Source organism: Vidua chalybeata, chromosome 6 (assembly GCF_026979565.1).
Source record: "Vidua chalybeata isolate OUT-0048 chromosome 6, bVidCha1 merged haplotype, whole genome shotgun sequence".
Lineage (NCBI taxonomy): Eukaryota > Metazoa > Chordata > Aves > Passeriformes > Viduidae > Vidua > Vidua chalybeata.
The window spans coordinates 22691857-22717480 of NC_071535.1; the positions used below are offsets into that span (position 1 = coordinate 22691857).

At 39.8% G+C, this 25624-nt stretch overlaps 1 protein-coding gene across 6 annotated transcripts in view; it reads right to left on the reverse strand.

The window, feature by feature from the left end:
• Positions 1–493: 493 nt before the first annotated feature.
• The window catches only part of TTLL5 (tubulin tyrosine ligase like 5), a 130850-nt gene continuing 105719 nt past the window's right edge, over positions 494–25624 (reverse strand). For 3 of the 6 annotated variants that reach the window (XM_053946965.1, XM_053946968.1, XM_053946972.1), the window contains 4 exons: positions 24657–24877; positions 17591–17676; positions 8691–8779; positions 7346–7894 (listed from right to left, as the gene is read on the reverse strand). In XM_053946965.1, coding sequence (XP_053802940.1) covers positions 8697–8779; positions 17591–17676; positions 24657–24877 — 390 coding nt within the window. In that variant the 3' untranslated portion in view covers positions 7346–7894; positions 8691–8696. Of the gene's footprint in view, positions 584–7345; positions 7895–8690; positions 8780–11995; positions 12255–17590; positions 17677–24656; positions 24878–25624 lie in introns of those variants that run through there. The other 3 variants (XR_008431700.1, XM_053946967.1, XM_053946966.1) reach the window with 3 other exon arrangements.

Consider the following 25624-nt stretch of genomic DNA (forward strand, 5'->3'; position numbering starts at 1 on the left):
CACTCACCAGATTCAGGAATGAAGCATTATAATAATGTATCATGGCCAGTCCATATACATCACTTGATGAAAGAAACCAGCTGGGTCATATCAAATGATATTTCCTGACATTTTTCAGGAAGGATTTATTTTTTCTCCTAAGTTATTATCCTCTTCAGGAAGCAGACAAAACAAAGATTTGCTGTGCAGCCAGGGGCAAATCTTACAGGATTTGTGCAATGCATATAGTGTAATGACTGGGGAATGTCATGGTAACCATATTCTGGCCCTTTCTTGAAACAAAATTTTGGCCTTTTGAAGTGCTGAGATCGTCTTGCAGGTTGACTAGATGCTTGGGAGAAATACACTGTTTTTAAGGATTTGTAAGCAACTCCACTTGCAGAGGAAAACAGTAGCAGACAGTCTGACTCAGCTATAGTCTCTGAAAGACATCCAGCTTGCAACAAGCTGCCTTGCATGACACAATTTGATGTCTGCCCTCTCAGAGGAGACTTGGTACAAAAATCTCTAAGTATGCTTCAGGATCTGAAGATCTCATTTAGATACTACCATCCTAAGTGCTCTGTCATGCTAATCTGAAGAACTGGAAAAAAACAAACAGAAAAGAGAAACAAAATAAAAGAGATGGCAATAAAATCTCAGGAAAGCATAGTGTGGCAGCAGTTACATTGTGCTGACTACACATTTTAAATTGTTTTCGTTTTTGTCAACTTTACCTGCCTTCATTCAAAAGACCTGGGCTACAATTTGGCAGAGGGAGCCATCAATCTTTATTCCTAAATAATTTCAAAAGGAAGTTTTACTACACATATGGAGACAGGAGTTTTGTAGGTCTGTGTATAAGGAAAAGAAAAATCCAGGCTGATATCACAGACAAAGTGGATTCCACATAGAATTTCTGGAATTAGAAATAGTGGAGAAAATACTTTCAGGAAGGAAGACAAGACCAGATTGAATGAGGGCAACATGCATCATGCAACTGGAAGCATTAGTAATGTAAGTACTGGCACCAATGGGATGCCTAAAACTTCCCAGCAGATTCACAGCTCTCCATCTGCACCTTGAAGAATGTATTAAGACATCCTAGGTTTATTAAATATATTATATTAAATACATCTGACACAGCACAACTTTTTCAGAAGATCATATAAATAAGGCAATACCACATGAAAAACATGAGGTAAATCCTATACAATAATTACTGGAAACAGTGTGGAAAAAATCCCTTGCCATTTTTCTTCCCTAGACTCAGAAAAAAACAGTTTTATAGTAGAATGAGGAAGTGATGACAGTCAAGCATTTTGACTTGTCAGTACAGAAACTTTTCAAAGACTCTCTCCTGATTTTTGACATGATAATACTCAAGATGTAGGGATCAGCTCAATAACCCCGAAGTATTTTTGGGGGAGATTTTATGACTTTAGAACATAACGTAACTTGTCTCCCCTCTTTGTCAGAGAAGGAGACTACCATTACTATAATTATGGTGAAATAAGATTCTATAAAATATTCTTGCAGGGGCACCACATTGAATTAATGTTCTGGAGTTGTCTTCTGTTGCCCATCCCAGAACAGCAGGAGGCAAAATGTCAAATACAGTGTTGAAATTGCTTTTAGAGATAACAGCACCTCTTTCACCTGCCCCAAACAAATGATAAAAATTTTGTTAATAAAAGACATATCTTTAACAGCCCCTAAATCCGTAACAACTGCATCCAATTTGGTCTTTTTAAGGCAAATTTGATTTGTCTGATAGGTCAGATAAAGAAGCCAACTTCTTTTCAAAGAACAGAAGATTTCTCAAGCTCACTGTCTGTGCTGTAGGCGTGGACTTGCAGAGAAGAGGCCTTGTTAAGTATAATCTTTTCCCTTGGGAACCACTATGATTCACTGAATACCACTGGCAAAGGCTTCATACCAGGGTCTCCACAGTGATCAGTGATTCTTTCCTTTTAATTCAAAACAGCAGTGAAAACTCCCTTTTCAACGAGGGCCAATAAAATCCTTTTTTGGTAAGTTAATAGAGCAGACTCCTCAGGGCAGACTTGGTGTTACTTGTCACCTTCAGTTCAGTGGAGTTGTCCTCTTGCATTACAGCTGCAGAGGAAGACTCAGAATCCAACAATTTTGAGATCAGTCTGCATTCCCTAACTACTCATCTAAGTCAGCAGGGAAACTTCATTCTTTGGAAAAGGACAGCAGTGTTCTAAAGTGGGAAGGAACAAGTTACCAGGTTCCTTAAGACATGTTGTGGTTGTGCACATTCACCTTGAAGGTGCTCTGCACTCAAACTCTTTGGAAAACAAAGCTGGCAGGTGAAATGTGAAATGAATAAGATAACTTAAAAGCTTCAGTTAGCGGAAAGGTTTTTTTTCCATATTTACACATTTAACCATTTACAAGGATCATATTATGGATGACTTCCATGTAGCAATCTACTTTCCTCCAAAATCCCAATTTGTCTAGAGGTGGATCTTGGTGTCCCTTATGTGCTTTTAAAACTTTCATCATTCTGAAAGCCTCTGCAATATATAGTGCCCAGCCAGGTGAAAGCATATACAAGTTGCATGTGACAACTTGGCATATGTCAGCAACAGACACTTTTCTTGAGAAAACTCAAGGACCACAGGATGAATTCTGGTGGAACATGCCATTGACATGAAAGTAGCTTTGTCCTGGCTGTTCTAGTAGTTTGTAGTGCAATTCTCAAAAAAACCATACCAAGTCAGACTGCAAGACAACCTAGCCTAGCTCTTGTGGGACAGAGGTCAGCAGCACATGCCTGATGCAAGTTTAAAACTGGAACAGCCCATTGTGAGACTTCCCTGGAATAGGAATTTGAAAAGTCTTAAAAACTTCCTGGTTTTCAGTTTTAATATTTAATATGCCCTATCAGATTACTTTTTCATGGATTTATCTACTTGTCTTTTCAAACCACATACTCTTTTTTGTATTCACATCTTGTACCAAGAAATTCCATAGGTCAAATACATACTGAGGGAAAAAAGTTGCTATCTCCCCCGACATTTTTATTTTTTCCTTTGAAACTTGTATCCGTTAGTTTCATTTGATACTCCTACTTTTAGTGGGCATGACTGTGAACTATTACTCCTTTTTCAACTTCTCCCTTACATACCCCTTGCTCATCTCTTTTCCAATTAACCACTTTCTGCATGAAGAAAACGATGAATGTTAAGCTGTTGGTATAAGCAATCTCAGTTCTATAAAGTTAAATAAGGCTCTTCCGATGTCTGGTGTAAACAAGGATGTCTCAGCTCTAGAAACATGAGGTTCTAGAAGAAAAAAAAGCCCAGCCCCAGATTTAAGTAAAGCTCAGAAGCTTCTTTTGGAAGAAACCTATGACAGAACTATGAGAATAATGTGTTCAGAAAGGAAATAATTTGAAGAGCATCAATCAGCCACTTACTGGAACCAAAAAAATCCAACTATTTATACACCAGCAAATAACCCATTCAGATTCAAACAGTGAGCCCAGGATTATCAGCAAATATGGAACTGACTGAGGTAAAATGTCTTTGGCAGTTTTATCAAGTAAATCTTAAAAAATAAAATGGGAGACAGACTACTTTTGTTTCCAGGAAATAATCCAAAATTACAGGAAGTGTTGTATTAGTACAAGGTACAGGCCTTAGAGAATGCATGCTGAGAATCCAAGTCTGTTCTGTAAAGCCATCTGTACATCACTGAGCTCCTCAGGTAAAGAATGGTCTAGCACTGCCAGCCATTCAACTCCATGCATATGGAGAGTATCTGTTATGAGGAAAAGGCACAGCACTGACATTCCTACTGGTAAACAAAGCTCTTGATACCAAAACTTCCTTCCACAATGTGGATCCAGTATCAGAGATACATCTGTTGACCTTGCAGGCATCATAGTGAGGAGCATTTCCAAGAAATCATGATTGTCCAAAAATATACTTAGTCTTGAGAATAGAAATGTCAGTATATCTTGTTGGCATCCAAGACTAAGTGGTTTGTCTAGGGTCACAACATGATCTCCCCATTGATGGCACTCACATGCCTTGTGAGGCTGTTTTAAAGGTCAAGATAAAACACGTGAAAAGGAAACTTGATACTTCATGTACTGAGCACAAGTCAGCTCTTCTGGAAAGGAGAGGATTTAATATCCCTGCCCTTAATTTTTATGTCGTGGCATGCTCATCACCTAAAACACAGCACAAAATGCTGTATGAACTCTTCATTAGCTCAGCCTCCAGGACTCTGATGTGCACATTACTGCTTTCAAGCTTAACAAGCCTGATTCTCTGTCACTAGAACAGGCTCTGTAATTTACAAGTGATACAAACATCACAGAAGAGGGGGATCCTTTGATTACATTATTCACTGTCACCACTGAGATAGATGCTGAATGATTGTTGGGGCTTTCTATTAATAACTGTCTTGCAGTGAGGAAGGACACTTCTGACAGAACTATTGATGAATACAGAGAAAAAATAACCACACTCACCTCCCCCATAGTCTGTATCTAAAAAAAACCCTAAAGCTTACTTGCTTGCTTACTAGCTTATTTACTTTCACTTTGCTCTCACTCCTACTTTTTACTTTTACCCTTACTTTTACTTTTGCTTATTAGTTAATTTAATTAAGCAGTCCAATTTTTTTCCTAAACTGTTTTTTCTTTCCCTTTCCTAAATACCATTCGACCATCCAGACTAAGACCTGAAAAACACCCCAAAACACTGAAAACCTACATTTTGTGATCTGCAGCAACCATCCCCAGCACCGGAGACCAATAACTGCACAACCACTCCCAGAAGAGACTTTCTAAATTTGTCATCCCTTCAAAACAATAAAAGAGTTTTTGTCATCTAGTGTTGTTCATTTTTTTGAGCTAAGAAGTGCTTTACCTGTTCAATAAACAGGTTTTTTCCACTACTCTCTAAAAAAATTCTTCCCAAACCAAGTAGAAAAAGAGCCGTAAGAGTTTACTTTCTAAGGGCTCCTTCTAGAGGTTTTCTCCCCAGATTTACCCAAAACCAAAACAACATATAACTGTACTCCCCTTGTGCAACTATTATATATCCAAAATGGTTTATTTTTCTACTTCCCTCCTTTGTAGTAGAAAACACTTCCTGTAAACTGCCTTCTCTCCCAAGACAGGTGGGAAACAGTCCTATGCTTCCCCACTGAATCTCTTAACTGCAGCACTAAGAGGCTTATGGAAAGGGACAGACATGGAGGCAGCAGAGCTGCAAAGAGAAAATACACGTTACCTTTCAGTATACATTACCCACCATGCACAAAGACATATAGACTCCAGGCTGAAGAATACAGGGGGGTGGAAGAAATAAGAGCCTGGAATCGCAATTTGTTCCAGAATTTGTTCCTGATTCTCTATTGCACATGTTCCCAGTGTATCAGCATTTGTGTTCAGAGATGAGATCAGCAGATGCTCAAGACAAAAAAATACTGCTATGTCATTTGATGCTCTGGCTGAGCACATCCTGAGAATAAATAGGAATTCAAGGTCTAGGTGTTTGGCTTCAGGTAAAGGACCAGTCTTGACACTCCTGGTTTGGTTTTTCTTATTTGTCAGAGGCAGAAGAAAAATTTTCTCAGGCAAAAGGATGCAAGTCCTCACTGCTCCTGACAAAATTCATCCCTTCAAAATAAGGGTCTTAGACTGCACTGTGCATTTTCCTGAATATTTTAAACATCTCAGAAGCAGGATATTTAATATACTGCTACTAAGTCATCACAGTTACAGATGTGGGGGTTGGCTATATCTAACATGCAATGCAAAGAAGTTCAGGAAAAATGTCTGTAACCAAGTTCAAATCATTATCCCAAAATGAGCGGGTGTGAGACTGGCAAAGCTGACAAAACAATTCACCCGTGTTCATAATAAGCCAGTACTAATTGGTAATTTTCTTGACAAAGATGTAAGAATGTTGCTTCTGACAATGATTCCTATAAGACAATCACCTTTCCTAAGCTAACTAAATCTTTATCCTACAAACCTCTCTACAGTTTTCAGCAGTGGCTGTGATAACCTGAACAAACAAGCTAGAGAACCAAAGCAGAGATGAGAGGTCCAAAGGATATACATCCTACAGCTACTCAATCCTGTACACAACATCCAGTGGAATAAGGATAACTCAGATCCTTTGGGAGGAAGAAAGGAATGGAATTGTTATTTACTGAAGCTCAATCTTACAAGGAAATAGCCCCTCTGACCGAGCTGGAGGTGATAACCAATACCATGCATAGCAGAGTAGGCTGTGAGAAGACAGACCTAAGGTCTTGAAATCCACAGCTGCTAAGAATGTGCACAAGTCTGAAGTAACAACTTCTGCAACTAAACTTTCACTAATCATGAGCCAACAAAAACGTGAAGAAAGCGAACGTGATCGTGACTGTCTAATGGAAATGAAAGATAAGCTAAGGAAGAGAACAGCTGTATCAGAGAGCTGCACTTCAGACAAGTGAAGTATTCAGTGTGTCACACGTGTGAGTGTACCAGAAATAGAAAAAAGCATGTTCTGTCCTATGAATTCATGCCTGAAGTGAGTGATGGGGAAACTAATAAGTACAAACATAATTATTTAACCTTCTCACAATTTGTCTGGAGTGACAGAAAATATGTGGAATTCAAGAGTGAACATGAACATAATCATTTCAAGAGAAAACACCTTCCCTCTCTGATGCAGTTTCTTTTGTCAGTCCTTTGAGTTGATCACTATCTACTTGTCAACATATTTGAATGATCTCTTAACACTGACTATACAAACTACAAAAGACAGGGGAAAGTGGAGTAAGAAAAGAGATCAAACAGGATGTTGAATCCAATCTCTGAAGACTCTCATACAAGCAATAGAACATTTTTTACCTTTGAAAATTATCAATCACACCCCTTGCTGTTGGACAAGGCAGAAGTTGCAAAATACTGAGTTTTCCTTTAACTTGGCACCAACAAAGAGCCAGAGCTGAAGCTGCTTCCTGTTCATTTTAAGGATGGATGGATCTTCTCTCCAATACAATTTCCAGCTGCTGACATTGTTTTCTAACACAAGCAAACTAATTTTTCATAACACTAGGCAAATTTTAACTGGAGTGCTTCACCAAGATACTATTGCAACTGATAAGAGCCACCTGGGCCTTAGGGTTCAAGCCTGGGTCTGAAAACATCAGCCAATTAAAAAAGTTTACAAAGTCTAAACAAACAGAAATCAAAATACAAAATAAGCCACACAGAATACCAGTATCCTACAGTGAAACAAGGACACATTTAAAATCCTGTCCAGTATAACAACAGCAAATATTTTGGGCGTGTCAATTAATAACTGAAATTATAACCAAAGCAAACAAATGAAATTACTTTATTTAAACTGTTAATTTCTATGGCTCTGTGCCAAAATTCAAGATGGCAACCAACATAGACATCTCCAGTCACATGTTCTAATATTTTTCTCTGCTGATGGTTGCCATGTGATAAAAGCATGGAATCTTGGCTATTACCAGACTAGAACAGATTGAAATGGCTGAGCAAGTCAAACCTGGACTTTAGGAACAACAGCTGCAGGAAAGATCTCTCATCTTACAGAAAGATCTCACAGTTAGTGATCAGGAAGAAATGGAAGGAAGGGACAAACATTCAGCAGCAGAAGCTCTCAGAAGCATTCCTTCACCTCAGCTTGCAGGTGTATCACCACAATCTGCTTTCACAGATGTTTAGATATTCTTTTCAGTGGGTTGTTCTCTCACCAAGGCCTCCTCTTCTCTCATTTTGCCTGATATGGGAATGTGATGGTGTGAAGTCACTGCTGCTGCTTCTTCCTTTGTCCCATACTTGAAGCAACTCTTGGGATTCTTCACCTGGAGTTCTGTGTTAATCCTTCTCTGCGACCAGAAGCTGGGAAAAAAAAAACCAAAGTTTTTTTACTCAAAGATTTCGAGTAATCATGGAGGACTGTTTTGTGGGGAAAATTGATGCACTGCTGTGCAAATCTCAGCCATCACCAGAAACCTGGGTGTCCCTATCACACAACCTCTGCCACAACAGATGAGATCACAGACCAGTATAACAAAAGCTAACTTAGTAAGCTACTGTGTGAAAAAGTACTCTTGGTATTCTTTTCAAGCACCAGAATACCTTCTTCACTCTTGTTTCTGACTCATGTGACTCATCTCTTCACATACACCCTTCTTCTAAATCTTTCCCCCATATCCTATCTCTTTCTTTGGGTCTTTTACTCATTTGCTTGCACTGGAGTCAACTTCCCCAGTCCAACACATGCTGAGGGCCTTTCTGCAGGAGAGCTAGGGGTGTGAAAGGCTGATCTTTAAAAAGAAGAAAATTGGGAATATGGAATTTTGCTCCCCACACCCTCCCACCAACAATTATTATAAAGATACAGTTTTGACTTCTACATACTGCAGCATTTTACTATTTAGGAACATTATGGGAAAATGTCAATGTCATCTTCACTTCTTTTACTTAAACATCCTTAGACAGCCCTCTAAAAAGAAAAAATGAAAACACTTAGAAATGTACCAAGTTTATTTTGGACAGCTTGCATTATACAGCTAATCTAGTAGGTAAAGCTTGTCCTGTGTATTTGGCACATCAGCTTGCTCCTAAACATGAGCGACATTTGTTGAGAGATGTTTCTTAAAAATATCGCTATATTTAAAGAAAATACACTCACTCTCCTTTAAAGTCCAGCATAGAGCCAAACATCACAGAGCACAGAGGATCTGGAAAGATGTTTAGAAAGTGGAATTGCCAGCTGTGTCACTGCACAGAAAATTTGAAAACTGAATTAGGAACCAAACTGTCAACCATGTGCATTAAGACAGGATACCAGTCCAGAAACGTATCCCTTGGCAATATACTGAAATTAAGGAAACAAAGGCACATGAGAGAAGGCAGCCAACTTCAACCTCATTTTCCTGTTTTGAAGATGTTTGAGCCTTCCTATTCCTACAGAAATGCATAGCACAGTTTGTCTTTTCTCACAAACTGAGTTAAAATCACTTTCCTTGAGTTCTTGTCTGGTTACCTTGAGGACTCAGCACAGAAAGGGGCATTCCTATGTCTCCAAGTAAATATGTAAATTCCTATCAAGAGTGCAGCTCGTTGCCAATTCAGTAATTTCATAAAAATTAATGTATATAATGCTCTGCAGTTTTATAATTCTAAAGCTACTGGTGAACATTCCACCTCCTCACGGCTGAGTAGATGGAGGTTATGGTTGAGTAGCAGGAACAGAAAAAGAGCCCATTGCTGACAGAAGCCAACATTAAGGGCTGATTCTCTCCAGTGATAAAGAGTCATTGCAGTGAATCACTACATACAACAGCATGAGCCTCCTTTATTCTCTGCCTGCCATGAGGTGTCGAAGTATCTGCCCATATGTCTGTCCACATGTTTACACACTACTATGTCATCCATGACTGTACCTCAAAAACTCAGAACAGTCACAGTGAGAAGAAAAGGATTATCTCCCTTTTATGGATATGATTCTGAGTCACAAGAAAATCAAAGGAGTTGCATGAAGTCATTTAAGAGAGATCTGCACACTAAAATTCATTGCCATATAGACTTTCCCAGCACAGATGTACATAGCCTTGCTCACAAACCAGCACCTAATCTACTGTGCTTTCAAGCTGCAGGAATAAGACAGAGACAAGCACAAGGCTAAGTGACAGTACTGGGTCAGGAGCTCATGCTAATATTTTTTTACAGCTAGTTTGGACTGTTTTATCTTACCTGCAGAAAATTTGTGGGAGAACTGAGCAGCTTTATTGAAGTCTCCTGAATCTAGTGCTGAAAGCAGGAACTTACTTTCTCCCTGAAAAGCTAAGATTATCCTAGAATTTTTTTTTTTTTATCCCAGAGTGAATTTCTGATCTTAGAGTGATGCCCAGCATTCTCTTGATAATATATAGTATAACTAAGAAAGACAATAAATAAATGGAGTTTATTTGTATCTATGGGTGACTGACACTAGCAAGCCAGGACAGCTGACAACAGAAAGCCAGCCTTCCCTCCCCCATATTTTGGGCACAATTTCAACCTGACTTGTTGAACCAGGAAGGGAAGGGAAAGCAGCAGCTCCAAGTCATGAAAATTTTCTTGGGGGATGGGGAGGTGTGGATGTCTGAGTGTGTGTGAGGAGTGGGACGTGTATGTCATGAACAGTATATACAACTGTATTCCAGACAAGTCTTCCTGCATAAAAAAGCAGTGAGCAGACTCACTGACAAGTAAAGAAATACCAGTGGAAGTCAGCATGAGCCTTCCTGCTCCCCATGTTAAAGACACTTACCACACACTCATCCCAACTGCGAATGCCCTTCTGTACTTGACAGCCTTCTTTCTGATTTCTCTTATTCACCTCTCTACTCCCGGGTTCACTGTGGCTCCCTCTTGTCTGGCTCTTCCCCACATTTAATTTCATAACTTCAGATACATGTTTTAGCCTATTCACACACATTTTGGCTTCTATTTTTGGCCTCAATAAAACAATGCCAGATTAAAACAAAATCCAATTTGGATGGGCAAAATCATCCCCCCTGTAGGTAGCTTAATGCCAAAGGACCAGATGTGAGACAGAAGCAGCCAAAATATTATATAACCTCTCCTGGGTCTTTGCACACCTGATATTGAAGGCCATTTCCAACGCAGCAAGGAACCACAGGCAGTTTGCCATCACCTCACTACTGAGAACAAGCAATGCCCAAGCCTCCCATCAGGCAAAACCACCAACTGCCTGCAGTCATCACTCATCCTGCTTCCGAGTTTGTCAGATGCAAAGGCTCCTAAAAGTCAAGCTGAGTTCTAGCTCTTAGACAGGGAAGCTGACTCTAAAGACTGTTCTTTCCATTTTCTCCTGCTTTCTCAGGAAGAGTCCTGAGATGTGGAATGTCCTTTCAGTGGCATGAGATCAGCAGCAACAGGAAAAAAGCTCCTTCCTTTCACAAGAGAAAGGCAAAAAGTTGAGTAAAGATGTGAAAGGCAGGTTGCTCTCACAAAGTTAAGGAATAAATGTCATTTCTGATGATTAGAAGTGAACACTGATCCTCAGTTCTATCTTAGAGGCGATGGCTGAGTTGGATAATATCCTCTGAGAAGGGCTTGGAATGCTGCTTCTGGCAGCACTTTACACTCTGCTGAGACTTAATGAGACTTACATACACTTTTCTCAGAACTGGGTAAGCTCAGAGTCATGTCCTGTTGGTAACTTGTATCTATTTTAAAGGTACTGATTCGAAACATCAATATTTGCTCATTGTTAATCATAAGATAATGGTTCCTGCCCCTCCAAAGAGTACTAAGAAATGGGGTAAAAATAAACTTCTTTACTCTTCTCCTTTCCCTTCAGGCCCATTTGGTACTACAGGCTTGTGTGTCATTATCTGACCTTGGGCTGATTGATCAACTAAAGCAGGGAGTGAAATTATTTTTACCCCCTTCCTGTGTGCTCTCTTTATAAAACTGTGGAAGTCAGAAGGGTAAGAGAGAAATTATTCAGGATGTTTTTGTGATGCATAATAAAACAATGGCTTTAGGAAGATAACGATAAAAACAAATGTGCAACTAAATATCCTCCATTGTAACTGATTCTTTGCCCTCCCAAAAAGGGAGGCACAATAGTAGGATTCAACTTAAGCCCAGCTTTCCAAAGTATGATAAAAAGGACTAATTCTGTTTCTCAATGATCCTTTCTCTGCATGGAGACAGCATTACAGAGAGATACTGACAGAACTGCTGTTAACAAAGGCTATATGCAGGGTGAAGAAGAGTTTGGTGCAAAGTGCTGGCTATCACACAGGAGCTCCCTCTTCAGTGATCCACCCAGAGCTTCTCAGCCAGACAGGTGGTTCTGAAAGGATTTATGTGGAAGAGCTCATCATGACTCCATTCCCAGACTAGGATAAGTAATGAGGTGACATCAAAAGTTGCTCTTTTGTGTCATAAGATACCTTGTGCCTGGGTCTTCAAAACAATCTGAGGTAGAGGTTACTTGAGGTGCCCATTTGAAGGTCATCTTTTGAAGTGAAGACCATTTGTGCAGTCAGTCACAGCAACAACACAGAGAACCAGGAGGGTGGCAAATGAAGACTGGAATTAACAGGATTACTGAGAAGGAGGAAGCTCACCAGCAATGTGCTGTGTAGAAACCTGAGTGATTTCTATTCCCAGCTGCTCCTGATGAAGGATTTGGACAGTGTGGTGAGACCAGCTGAAATCATAGTCAAGGTTCCTCCTGGGAATGTGGTAACAACATAAAAATAAACACATTGGTGTTCAACAATCTACTGCTTTCCAAGGCTGCAGGGAACCTGGCAGAAGCTGAGGAAGCCTGGACAAGGCTGGGCAGCTGGGAATTCCACCCCACTGTAACAAATAGCTGGAAGACTGACACAGGCCATGCACAGTGGTAACAGTACATATTACATCCCATCCCCACCCTTTATGCTCCAAGAGAGTTGAGACATTCTCACCGATAAAAAAATCTCCAAATTCCATACTTTTTTTTGTTTGTTTGTTTAGATCTGGCAAAATATATGAAGTAATTGTATGTATCTTGTTTCTATGCCTGCTGTGTTTACTTGCCTTTTTTTTTCCTGGACCAGGACAATTTAGGAGCTTGTACATTTGCATACCTGCTAAAGGAATCTAAAGAGGCTGCATTTCAAGAATAATGTTCAAGCAGTGGGTAGGCAACAGGCAGTGAAAAGTTAGCACCTCCAATGGTAACTCTAATTTCAGGTCTCCAATAACAAGACATATAACAACATGACCTTGTTTTGAAGGTCCATATAATAATCCTGGATATAAAAAACTTTGGGAATACACAGTCTACTTCTAGATGTTCTGTAAAATGAAAAAAATCTGGAGCATGCTAGATGGTGAGAAGAGTGAGTACAAAAGGGCTCATTACTGCCACTAGTTTACAAGCAGGCTCCATTCATTGCTCCATACTGGACCACTCTGCTTACACACCCATTGTATATGGATGGCATTTGGACACTGCTCTCCACCTGAGCCCAAAGAAGGATATCACTAAAAAATTAAGAATAGCAGCCTGTCTTCTACATGGATTAGATCCAAACCATTTTATTAATCCCCATATTCTTCAAGCCTCTTTGCAGTTCAGGGTGCAGTTTTAAGCCCTTACAGATGATAACACACTTTATTCCAAAGAGTTGCATAGTTTCTGGACTTGGCATTCATGCAGATACGGGGGCAGGTGAATGTCTAAAATAAACAGACAACTGTTCATCACCCTGCAACTAAGCACAGCTACAGAACTGAGAATCATGGGAAATAAAATCAAGTCTATACCAACTAGCTCAAGAAGTTTCATCCTAGTTTCAGACTGAGTTTTGACACTCACTTTCTGCATCAAGTATTCTCCAGAGAACTAAAATACAAATAAATTCATTTGAGGCTCATGTTTTCAACCAGACTAGGTAGAGATCCAAGACTTCGCATGAATTAGCAGTCTTCACTGTCAAACAGGAAATGCCTATTATTAATTTTAACCTCCTCTAATTCTTATGCTTTTTTTTTTCCTCTCAGCAAACACAGTGGACAAGTTATGTGGATACTAGTAATATAAATATCAGCACATTAAAACTGCATTACTGTTAATCAGTCTGATTATGGAAATATGAAGGTCCTGTCAATTTTGGAACCATCAGTCTTGCACAGTTTTAATGATTCATGTTTGTAATTATATAGTTTATTAGTACATTATGCTGTTGTCATAGCAAAAAGAACTCCAGAGGTGTTCTGTCTCCTGAAGCTTTTAAAATAAAAATGTCACAAACTCTCAAGAAGCTGGCAGCAAATGAAGGATAAAAGCCTAAAGAATACAGGTGTCATTCATACAGCAACTCAACAGTTGTTGTTAACCTTTGGATATCACACCAAACCAAATAAAATCAACTTGAGCATCTACTTTACAGCTGCACTGAGGGTTTAACTATACTTTCAGATTGTTCCTATCTCCAGACTCTTGCAGACAAGAGTCCAATTCAGAAACAGAGAAGATGCTTGGGACTATGCTGTTATATTTTCATAAAGTGCTCTTCATCCTCTGGTCTCCCCAAAACTTCCTTTGTGTTAGCATTTTCAAAAATGAAAAATAATCAATAGAAATAATTTCTAATTTTGAGATCGACACATAACTACAAAAATTCCTTGGTATTTCTTGCCAGCTTGTTCAAAAGTTAAATTCTGGTGGAAAAAATGACTTTTTTTTTTTTCCTAGACCTTCCTTTGTGGAGAAAACAAATTCATACACTATTTATCTAATGCCACTAGAAAGGAAAGGAAAATAAACCAGCAAAACATGGTAAAATGTCTCCATACACCTTATATTCTTAAAATATATAGTAAAACAAAAATGACCAGCCTGACCATCATCTGAACTCAAGCACAGCCTCCATTTACCAAGCACAGCCTCCTAAAGACAACTTGAACCTCAACAACCAACCCCAATACTTAGCTGTTGCTCAGCAAGCTATACTCTGAAGAAAACTTTGAAAAGAGAACTGGTTCCTTAATCCAAAAGCACCCTATTTCAATAATGCTAACTGAATTGCTGAATTCCACAAAACAATCAGTGTCATGCTGAGGGACCCTCCAAGTAACACAGAATAAAAAAAGCAATGTGATAATGGCTCTATTTTCAGAAACCCACTATTGGCTGGGTGTTCAGTGAAAACTCAGGTCACAAGCAATTTACATGTTCCCTAGAGGTAGTAATTCTTAGTATTTATTAGAATAAATCCTGCTAAACTTCCACAAATTTTGCTAAGAATCTGTCTCTTCAGACACTACAAATAACCCCCATTTGCTATCTTTCAAATTTAGATCCCTGTCTGTATAGAGTCATGAGGCTCTCTGCCTTCTCTCATTACACCAGTGACAGACAGCTCCCACAACTTCTGCCTCTCTGTGAAATGAGGATGGGGCTACTTTCATGGTAGCAGTGGTTTGTTTCAGAATCCTGAGCTACGTTGCAGAAATGTTGACTTTTATTTTCCCTTTTATTTCAAAGGATCTGTTCATGAGAGCCTGAGCCCACTGCACAACAGTGTCTACAACTGCTACTTTACAGTTGCAGCACTAACCACTAGTGAACTGTCTTCTGGACAGTCTAGTTAAAAGTTCCCATACTGCCTGACTCTCACTTCCACTGAGCAACATGATGGCTTGAGGTAAAATCACTCGTGACACCTTTACGCTTCTTCATAAAGCCCCATAACTATTCTCAGATAGGCTGTTAGAGGAGAAGGTCTATTCAAGCTTCTCAGACATTTTTGAACATCTGTGTGTATGTGTTTATACACAGGTCCTGCCTGGTTCCTCTTTTATATCTGCAGCTTTTCACAGCCTTCTATCTTTAAATGCTTGCAGTTTATTCTGTGATTTGCTTTATGACTTGTGTGTCCAACCTTTCCAGTTGGTATCTAAGATACTAAATACATGTGAAACAGTAAACCCAAGTAAACTGCTGCTGAGGAGAAATCAGGGCCCTAGTGTAAGCAATCAATGGAGAGAGTGAAGAAGAAAAACAGCTGTTCCTGCAGCAAGGACTACTACTGTGAGAGTAGTAGTTTCAGAGTAGTTTCTGAGACACAAACTGGGCACAACAGCCTCTGACACATACCAGTAGCTTGGTGCAAAGCTGAAGAAAATATCATTCCCCAGTTTCCAAGAACAAATATTTGGCTCCAGTTAGTTTAATCACAGCAATATTTAGCACTGTTCTTGGAGCCATGTACCTCTTTTAGCAGCAAGGAAGCTTTGAGTGGCCCATCCACCATGGTTCTACTAGCCTACCCCTAGCCAAACCTGGGCTTTACCTAAGCCCTGATCCTCTTAGTTAAATAGCAGGGTAACCTTTTGTTTCAGCTTCAGAGAGGGTAGTTTAGCACAATGCAGCTAGACCAGCTCTACAGAAGGAAACACGAGCTGAAGTTCTCAATTCTCACTGGATTACAAGTATTCACAGAGGAGTGACTATCCTGAACTTCACAGCTGTTACCTAGCCTCTATTACTCCTTCAGTTCTGGCTGTTGCATACCATCATTAATATTATCATCCACCTTCATGCATGCACTGCATAGGAATTCACAGAAATGGGGAAGGATAGCAAAATGCAACCTACAGTTATCATGGACACACATAACAACAGTATCCAGAGGAGATGGAGAGATTCTCTTGGAAAGGTTAAAATTACAGGGTGGCAACTGTAACAGTACTCTTGAAAATGTGAAAAAGAAGGCAGAATCCAGCACACAGACACCTTCATGTAAGTCCACTCAACAAACCAGTTTTGTCAATATAGTGAGAACTTCATTTTTACATTTACTTTTAAATTTATCTGTAACCTTGCTTTATATACTGTACTAAAAACTTAAATTGCACTATACAGTAGACCAAAACTTTTGATTCAGCTATACATCTAATACAGGGTTGACATAATTTTATTTGTTTGGATAATCCCATTAAATGCCAGAGTACACCATCATGTTCCAGTGTACCATAGGGTGTTTTATATTGACTGTGGCCATTCACCCTATAAAATTTCTGGTAGGATAACTGGAGTTTTTGGCAGGTGGTAAAGTGTGGGAGGCAGTTTGGAACTGTATGTTAAGTGCATTAGCTGAATGTTTGTGCTAGAGGATCAGCAAAATAATCACTGACATAAATAAAGGAAATGTCATATTTTAAGTTTCAGAGATAAATATTCAAGAGATGAACCCCTCCACAAACTTTTCTTTCAGTCTCTGAAAACACAGAGATCACTACATTAGTGACACTTAAGTCATGTTTTCACAGTTCCATTGCAAAACGGAAGATCAGAAACATAATTTTTCAAAGCATTCTGGAAGATAATGTGTCCACATATTCCATTACAGCACTATCACAAATTACTGTGAGCCATGGGTAGTATGGGTTTACAAGACTATGCTCTACCTGCCAATAAGTCTGCATAAATGACTGGGTCCTCATTTTCTGAGAACTTATCAGCAGATAAGCCTGTTTGAAATAATTAGCCACTAGAGAAAGATGAAGATTTGATTCTGTAACTCCCAGTGATTTTCTATCAGATACTTTCACGTCTACTACTTGACTTCAATATGTAGCTGATTCACAAGTCTCAGCTATGTCTTTCTGCACTAAGAGCTTTTCTGCAAGACCGAAGAAAAATGTAAAGAATGTCCTGGCCCTTTATTACAGGCCAAGCTTAAACAAGAGAGCATCTTGAGCCAAAGTCTAAAGCAAAAAGGAACCACTTGAGCCAAGGTAGTTTTTTTCCCTCCCCAGCCATATTTTAAGGGGGTCTTCCAACTCTAGGAAACTCAGCCTATGCTCCCTTCTGTTTAGTCTTTTTAATCCCGGGGGTATAAATTCCCTGCACAGCTGAACCCAGACTGTTACCTAGGAAGCACTACATGTAGAAGAGGCAGCTGTGTTTCTTCTTGCTGATAAGTTTTTTCCCTGCCAGTTCTTGAAAAAAGATGAAAGCATCCCAGCATACCCACCACCCCCACTTTCACGGTCTTTGGCACTGTCACTCACCTGTGGAATACGTCCCTGGCTCACAGGGTGCAGCACTGTGAAGGCTGTTCTGGAATCCATTCAGTTGCTTTTCAGTGGAGGTCAACCTAAGAGGTAAAACCATAAAATTAGACAGAAGTAAGTGATATAGCGAGGAAGAATAAAAGTCTCAAATAAAAAAATAAGTTTACATAATCTCAGTGGGACTGTAACCATGAAGCTGTGCCTGAATGTGGTACGAAAAAGGCAGTGACAGCAAATGACTCCAAAAAGCAGAGCAAGACAAATGAACAGTCAAGCCACCAGGGAAACTTCAATGTGACTAAAACACTTAATTGTCTCATACGCCTTGGAAGCTGATTCTGGAGTATAAAGATGATATTAAATTGTACTGGACCACCAACATACATTGCAACTAGTAATGCTATGGTCATCTTAGTCCAATGATTTGAATTAAAGTGATTAAGCAACTGTTGCACAGAAATGCACATGCTGTCAAAACATACTACATTCAAAGTTAAGTCTTTGCATCTTGCCTCAGCAGAGAGAGCTCATTTAGCCAAGATTTCTCACTTATCTTGCAAACTGAGACACATGGGATGCATCTAATTTTCAGTAATCCAGTGCCATTGTCAAGCAGATACCTTATGCAAATCCTTCTGCATTGATCTCAGCACTTGAGTTACAGCAAAACTACACTGAAGACTACAAGCGCACTTTGACTCGGAAAGATCTATTACCAAACTGAGACCATGTTCTCCTATAGAAAAATTGGTTCTACTCACAAGAGAAGGGCAAGCATCTATTCTGTCCTTAAAAATCTATACAATTATCCTTTTACTCCTGGCTTGTCTCTCCTCCCTTATTCTTCCTTCTGGCCCAACTCATTTCCGATCACTACAGACTTTTTTGCGTGCACACTCATCTCTGCCTGAGTCATCCTTCACTCTTTCAGTTCTGCAGTGTTACAGTTGCTCTTCCCCTGAAGAGCATCATGATCTCCAATCCCCATGGGATGCCCTGGCAACTAATTGACTGTTATTCACTGTTTAAACACGTCTATGGTTTTATCTGAAACCTTTTGCTTCCAGATTTCAAGGTCAGCAAGGTGCCAGAAACCCCAGTGTTTCTGACAGCTAAAAGGTCTGTGAGGGACTCCTGCATTTTATTTCAGCTGGAATTCAGTGGAATGAATTGGAGTCCATACATGAAGGGAGAGGGATGCAGATATATTTGCATACCACAACCCCTTACTTCAGTCAGTCTTAACTGGGAATGCTATTGTCAAATGAGGTACCTGTTTCTGTGTTTATTGTCTCTTGGAGAGAATTTTGGATCTGTATCTATGCGGTTTTTTTTTTTTTGGCTGATACTGCATGGTCCTTCTGGAAGCTGAGAATCCAGATGGAGCTTTATGCTTCTTACATAGAGGTTCTATGCTCATAATTAGCTTGCCCACTTTTTTAACACAGCACAACTGACAGCCAAATTCAGCTCACCCTTCTGTAAGCAGAATGCAAGACTAGTAGTTGAAAAAGTAATCAAGAATGCCAGCAAGTACAACAACAATAAACAAGCAAAACAGGGAACAGTCACTCTTCTACCTTATTGTTCAGAGAATTTCTTTATCTCCACAGACTTGCCCTCCTTCTCTGCCTACCGACAACATTGGGTACCTTGATTCTTGCAGTTTCAACAGTCACCTCATTCTGAGAGCTCATTCTCAGCTCAGCTCCTGGCATCTCCCACCATGCTAAGACACTTCCTCATACTCTCTGTGCTGTCCTGATGAAAGCTTCAGTGCCAGAACATACTCACTGTTTAAACTGAGGTAATCCCTTTCCACTTTCTTCCTCCTTGGATTGGCTGAAACCCTACTGTTTTTTCTCAGTTTCCTACTGTCAATGTCTCTGTCGTTTTTGCTTCCACTTCTCCAGTGCTATGTTCCACTTTTCCAGTCCATTGTTATGTTCACCACTTCTTACTCAATACTAACAAAAACAGTCCCAACTGTCCCCTCCATTTAAATATCTGTCATTGCTCTTTTCTATCTCCTATATGGCTAACTCCTCCTCAAAACTGATACTGGCTTCCTTAGTTTAGGTACAACACTAGCATTCAGCTGCCCAGCCTTGGACTGCAAATTCTGTTCCACAGGTGAAAGATAAATACTTTTTTGATTGAATTTTGAACACCTTTGTGTTAACAACATATTTCTGGGATGCTACAGATGCATCTAAAGGTCCAGTGGAACCAGACAGATCTGACACTAACATATTCACATCACAAAAGCCCAGGTTTGACAAGAGGACGGCAAAAGACGTAAAGACCCAGAGGCAGGGAAGCTTGCTCCTCTTTGTTGTTCTTGGATGGGGTACCCCTGCATGTGTATCTGTGTGCATGATCTGAGGCTAGCCAAGGGCTACGAACTACGGGTCTAGTGAGCCCAGCTGTGTCAGGGTGTTAAATCAAGGCATGTCTCTCAGATGCACTGCTTTTACTGCCAAAAATGTCTAAGGGTCAGGCAGCCTGAATAACCCAGATATTCAGGAGCTGAAAAAACAAGCGTGCTGCAGTACAGCAGTAGCAAAACAGTCAAAGGGGTTCCAGTAACTGTTAGATGTGTGTTCTGCTGCCTGTCCTCCTATCAGTGGGCACTCAGTTTCTGTCTGTGATGTACCTGGCTCACTAAAGACACTTCACACATGGGCAAGACAGGATACAAAACAGAGCCAGAGTGTTTTGCAGGGCCTTGCTTTGTGATCATCATCTGCTTTTGGCACATTTGCTAGGCTTGGCCAGTGGATCCTAGAAAAGCTGGCTACTTCTGTGTCCAACTGCAGTCAGAACTCCTCCCCACTCTGGGACAGATTTCCCGAACCCTAGAGAAATGGATCCCCTCTACCCTATTTCTGTACTAGTTACAATAGAGAAGAACTTTGGCTCTTCTACTGCTGGCACCATGTAAAACAAAAGAGAACACAGTAGAAAGATTTTTCTTCTGTAGTGGTGGGACTTGAAAGAAATATTTCTTTTGAAAGGCTTACCAAATAGAGTTGTTATGACATTTACAGAGATGCTCAGTACAAGAAATTATGCCATGCTGATCAATATCCCTAACAGTTTGTAATGTTCCAGTCTACTACTGGTAAATTTGGTGATCTTATCTCTTACTGATAACATCCTGAACAATAGGCTCCTTTTCCCTACCTAGCATTTCCTCTTCTTATATACAGTGGTCTAACATTGACAGATCAATTTTTCTGAGATGTTTTCTTTGACTGATGGTTCTGTTCACAGGTTGCTCAAAGCCTTACTCTTTTTGACACTGTCACAGAGAGAAGGTTTCTGAGAAGTTACTATGTGAATGATAGCACAGAAATGTGTATTTATTACGACTTAGGCATTCCTAAAGGCAGAAAGATTTTTCATCTACCACCAGTTCACTCTTGTGAACAGTTGAGCTAATGTATTTTTCTACTTTGCATGCTGTCATCTGTAATGTGAAGACTCTATACACCAAATACTGCTTCCAGGGAACATCTGCTTCATTCCATTGCTTATAAATACTGTGTCTGTGATCTCTATCTCAAAATATCAGCAGGTCCCTTCATGGTTCACAGACCTGTCAATAGTAGTGGCAACACGAGCAGTGGGAAAGACCCAGTCTGATTCTGAGAAAGAAAAAAGTGCTTGTTGTGTTAGATGTTCAAAAACTATCTATTAGTGATACAAGCACATTTGATCAAAACTACAGAGCCCTGTGAGACCATTTTATGGCACTATATTTCAGCATAGAGCTGCATACTAAACCATTTCTCCCAGTTAGTCTTTTTCCACACCTTAATATGGGCCCCAGTTTTCCACTCTGTTAGTTTAAGCAAGGAGTCTGCTTTGGACATAATCCATTATAAAGTCAACCTACCACCTTTTACAAAAACAAGAGAAGCCAGGAACTGAAAAGACAAGACTGAATTGTCTGGCTGTTCCATTACTTTTTTCCTTTATGTTTCAACCAGGAAAGTGTCCAAGTTACTAGACAGTTTTTGAATTAGTCAGTAAGTAATGTTCATCTTTAGCATCTCATTCTGTTTGTAGTTGAGTTTTCTACTTGTTTCTTCCTTTTCTGGAAGCCACGTGTGCTGGCTGGAGAGAATTGATAACGCATGCAAGGAGGAGATAGGTCAAAGAGACAAAGCTGATTTTAGTTTTGTCATCACAGTCCTGTCTCTGGAGAAATTCTAGAAACAACTTGAAAGAGATGATCTTTATTAAGATGTGAAACAAAAGCCAGGCAGTGAAAGAGCAAACAGAAATAAGGTCTGGCTTACTGAAATATATGGGGGGAGAAAGAGACATGAGAGCTTTAACAACAGAATGGGATTCGTTTCAGTGAGTCTTGTGTAAATAATACATAGCCCTGAGATCCCCTTTGAGGAAAGATATCAGAAAAACTGCCAAGAAGTATTAGAGAGTGCGAGAAGGCAGCAAATCAAAATGTGACCTGACAGACAAAAGAAGCAGCCAAAAGATGTTATGGAGAGGGATATTTGCCATGTCATAACCTAACGACACGGTAGTCTCACTAGAAAAGTACTGTTTTGGATGCCACACTCCAAGCACTCTGACAAACTGAAGAAAAAACAGTAAATTCAAGACAATTAAGGACTTGGCAGGTAGAATTACTATCTGAGGTTAACAAAATTTTGCTTAGACTTGTTGAAGTTAAGTTACTCCAAGAAGTAAAAGAATATTCAAAAGATGGAAAGTACATGAGAAAGTGTTTAGGGTTCAGGAAGGAGAAACAGGGTACAACAGGCTGAAACAAAAGAAAAATTCAGAAAATAATTCAAAAGAAAAATTCAGAAAAAGCAGCACATCAGGAGAAACCAGGTGATTAAAAGGTTATCTAGATTCTTAAATAGATTTTTATAGCACACAATAGAGCTTCTACCACTGGACTTTTCTGAAAGCAGACTACACAATGTGTCCGAAAATACTCTGTACAAATTATCAGGGACTGTAGAAAACAGGCTGAAGCATGCAAGACATCTTTTTCTCCTCTAGTCCATGTTCCTTTTACACAGAGGCTTTTCTCCATTCACTCTCCTCTGTAGATGTGTATCTGGTCTTTTCCTGACAACAATGAATGGATTAAATTAGTCTGAGACATAGCAGTTTTTAAACGCTCAGCTCTCAGTGTGCTGGAAATACAGCTAGGCACTGTTGTTTTCCATGTAAGTGAAAAAATGTTACTGCAAGATCCCATGAATGGCAAGAATGGGTTTGGAGCCTTGTGCTGGAGACTGAAAGGCAACTTGGAAAATATTTCCGGAGCGGCTCCTTGCAGCCTTCAATACTTGGATTAGTTTTCTGAAATTCTGAAGGAATCTTTTGCTTTTTTTCCCCCTTCTGTGCATTTTTGGTGCTGAACTTTTTCCGGTTTTCCCACACTCCTGCCTGTCACAGAGCAGAAACCACAAAAATGCAGCAAAGTAAAGTCTGTCCAAGGAGCTGCAATTCCATCTCACAAGGATAAACATTTCCCTTGCCAAGAAGTGAGCACAGCACACCGGCATCTTCAAATACACATCCCCGCTGCCCAGCAGAGAAACCCACTGACACAGCCTGTCACCTGTACTAACAAGAGCCACCCAACAGGAAAGAAATCAGATAGCAAAGCCACCAGAGCATACCTGCCAGACCTGGTGCTCACATCTGCATTTGCTGAGCTGACAAAATTTACTAACATCTTGTTTTCTTTTTAAATAGTTTTGGGGGATTAACTCTGTGTGCTATCTCTTAAGATAGCAAGAGTACAGGGAGCAAATACACAAACTTCCCTAAAGCAGTTCTGTCCAAGTTCCTTAAATATACCTTGCAGTTCCAGATTTGATTCACACACAGTGACTACATCTTCATGAGGCGTCTTTCATGAGTAATCTAAAGCTAAAACTTCTCTCTTTAAGCAGGAAGTGAAAACAGAATCAGGAAATCTCACAGGAGCTTGCTCTGAAAGCTTTACAACTCTTCTGGCTGTAGAGTAAGTACAAGGAAGGAAGTTATGAAATCAGTTTTTCAGGATGAAACAAGTCTGAGGATATATGAGGAAAAACCTGATGAAGGATTTAGACTAAAGCAGTTCTGCCATTTAAGAGGAGATAAACAGAGAGTTGAGGAAGCTGAAAACCCAGAAGTCTTGCTCACATTTTCTCATAATGCACAAAAGAGAAAACATACCAAGAAATGGAAAGGAAGAAAACTTATAATCAGTAAGCAAAATTTCATGATGAATATTTTTGTTTGTTTCTAAAGACAGCATTTGTTTTTAAAGATAACTGTCAAATCCATCCACTTACCTTAGAATAGCAAGCATTATTTAACTAAAAGCTTACTAAAAGTTAAAAGAAGGATTTCTACATTAAATGAGAAAAGCTATCATTACATCAGGCACAATATAAGCATTTCACATGAAATAAACACTTGTGCTTGAAGGCCTAAATCCAACATGGTGTGTTAAATTTATGGGAAAACTTGGCTCAGGGCAGATTATCTTGTTAAAGGTATTGAATTGCTTTGTTGCTTTGTTTTGGCACCCTCTTCTAGATTCTAGCTCCCATTAAAGATTAGACAGAGAGAGTGACTTAAGTGCCTAAAAATCGATTGGTGCTCTCAAGTTATTTGAGACATCTGCATGGCTCTGACAGATACAACACAAGATCTACAGAAGACCTGTACTCATCTGGAAGAGCAGCTGGAAGTCAGATAGAATAGCCCTGGGCATCCAAAATGCCCCTAACACCCAGTATTTACGTTACTGAATCCCACTCTGGAATCAATTTGACAGTTCCTATATCCTTACCTTTGTATGCTGCTACAGTTACCTTCCATATCCTTATGAAACACAACTGCAACACAGTGCAATGCTTATTTCAGTATGTACACCTCAGGTTATTCTGAGATTTATCCTGGACAGCACAGCCAAAAAGATCTGTCAGAGTCAGATGTAGACAGTTTCTTCTCCAATATTCATTTTCAGGGGAACCAATGCCAACTCACAATTGTGGATGGAAGAGATAAAACTTACTTGGATATCCTCTGGGCTGCAGCCTTTCTGATCCCTGCCTGTCTGTGGTTTGTTGGAGGTTTTGGAATCAGCTGAGGAGCTGTACTCTGGGATGGCATCACTTTGTCCAAACTGGCTGTCTTCTGGCTAGTAGAAGTGGCATTTGATGTCTTGCGGGCATCAGAGCCAGCTGGCACAGATATATGACTGGTGCTGGATTGTGAGCAGTTGGCAGAAACAGCCTGGGTAAAAAAGAAAAACATCCCATAGTAATTGGTGATTACCTCTGTGAACATTGCTGAGAATGCCGATGGAGGTGGGTGATTTTTGCGAGGGATAGCATCTGCCTGGTGAAGGCAACCCCAGGGCTCCAGGGAAAGTCCCACACATAAAGAGTTAAGTTGTTAAGACAGTGAATTTTATGCCCCTGGAAACCAGGACTAGCTTCTAGGAAGGCAGACAACCTCACTATGCCACAGAATTCTACTATTCCAGATTAAAAAACAAGAGGCCAAATCCTCAATTTAATCTTGAAGCGGGCTTCCATCCACAAAGAAGTGAAGATTTCATTACATTGACTTTCTGCATTATCTTGATAAATTATTCTTTATGTGGGTGTTAGGATTGAGACACAGTTCTAGGAAAGAGAAAGGTTATGGGGAAGATGATACAATGCTACTATTAGGTCTAACTGTGCAGGTCACTGGAATAACAGAAAAACTCTAGGGTACCTTCTTCTGAAAAAGGAACTTTAACTCTACCACTGACAAAAAGGAAATCCCCAGTAATATCAGGGAACAGAAAATATTTCTATTCCTATAGCATGTGGGAGAGTAAGCATGTTGGAGATGTGACACAGGGAACAAAAGGATCTGCATGTTATGAGACACTGGAGAACTGAGCAATGGTCTGGCAAAGCAGGAACTGGAGAATATTTCCTCTATGGGAGCTCTGCAGACTGCTAAACTCTCTTCAGAAAGGAGCAACCT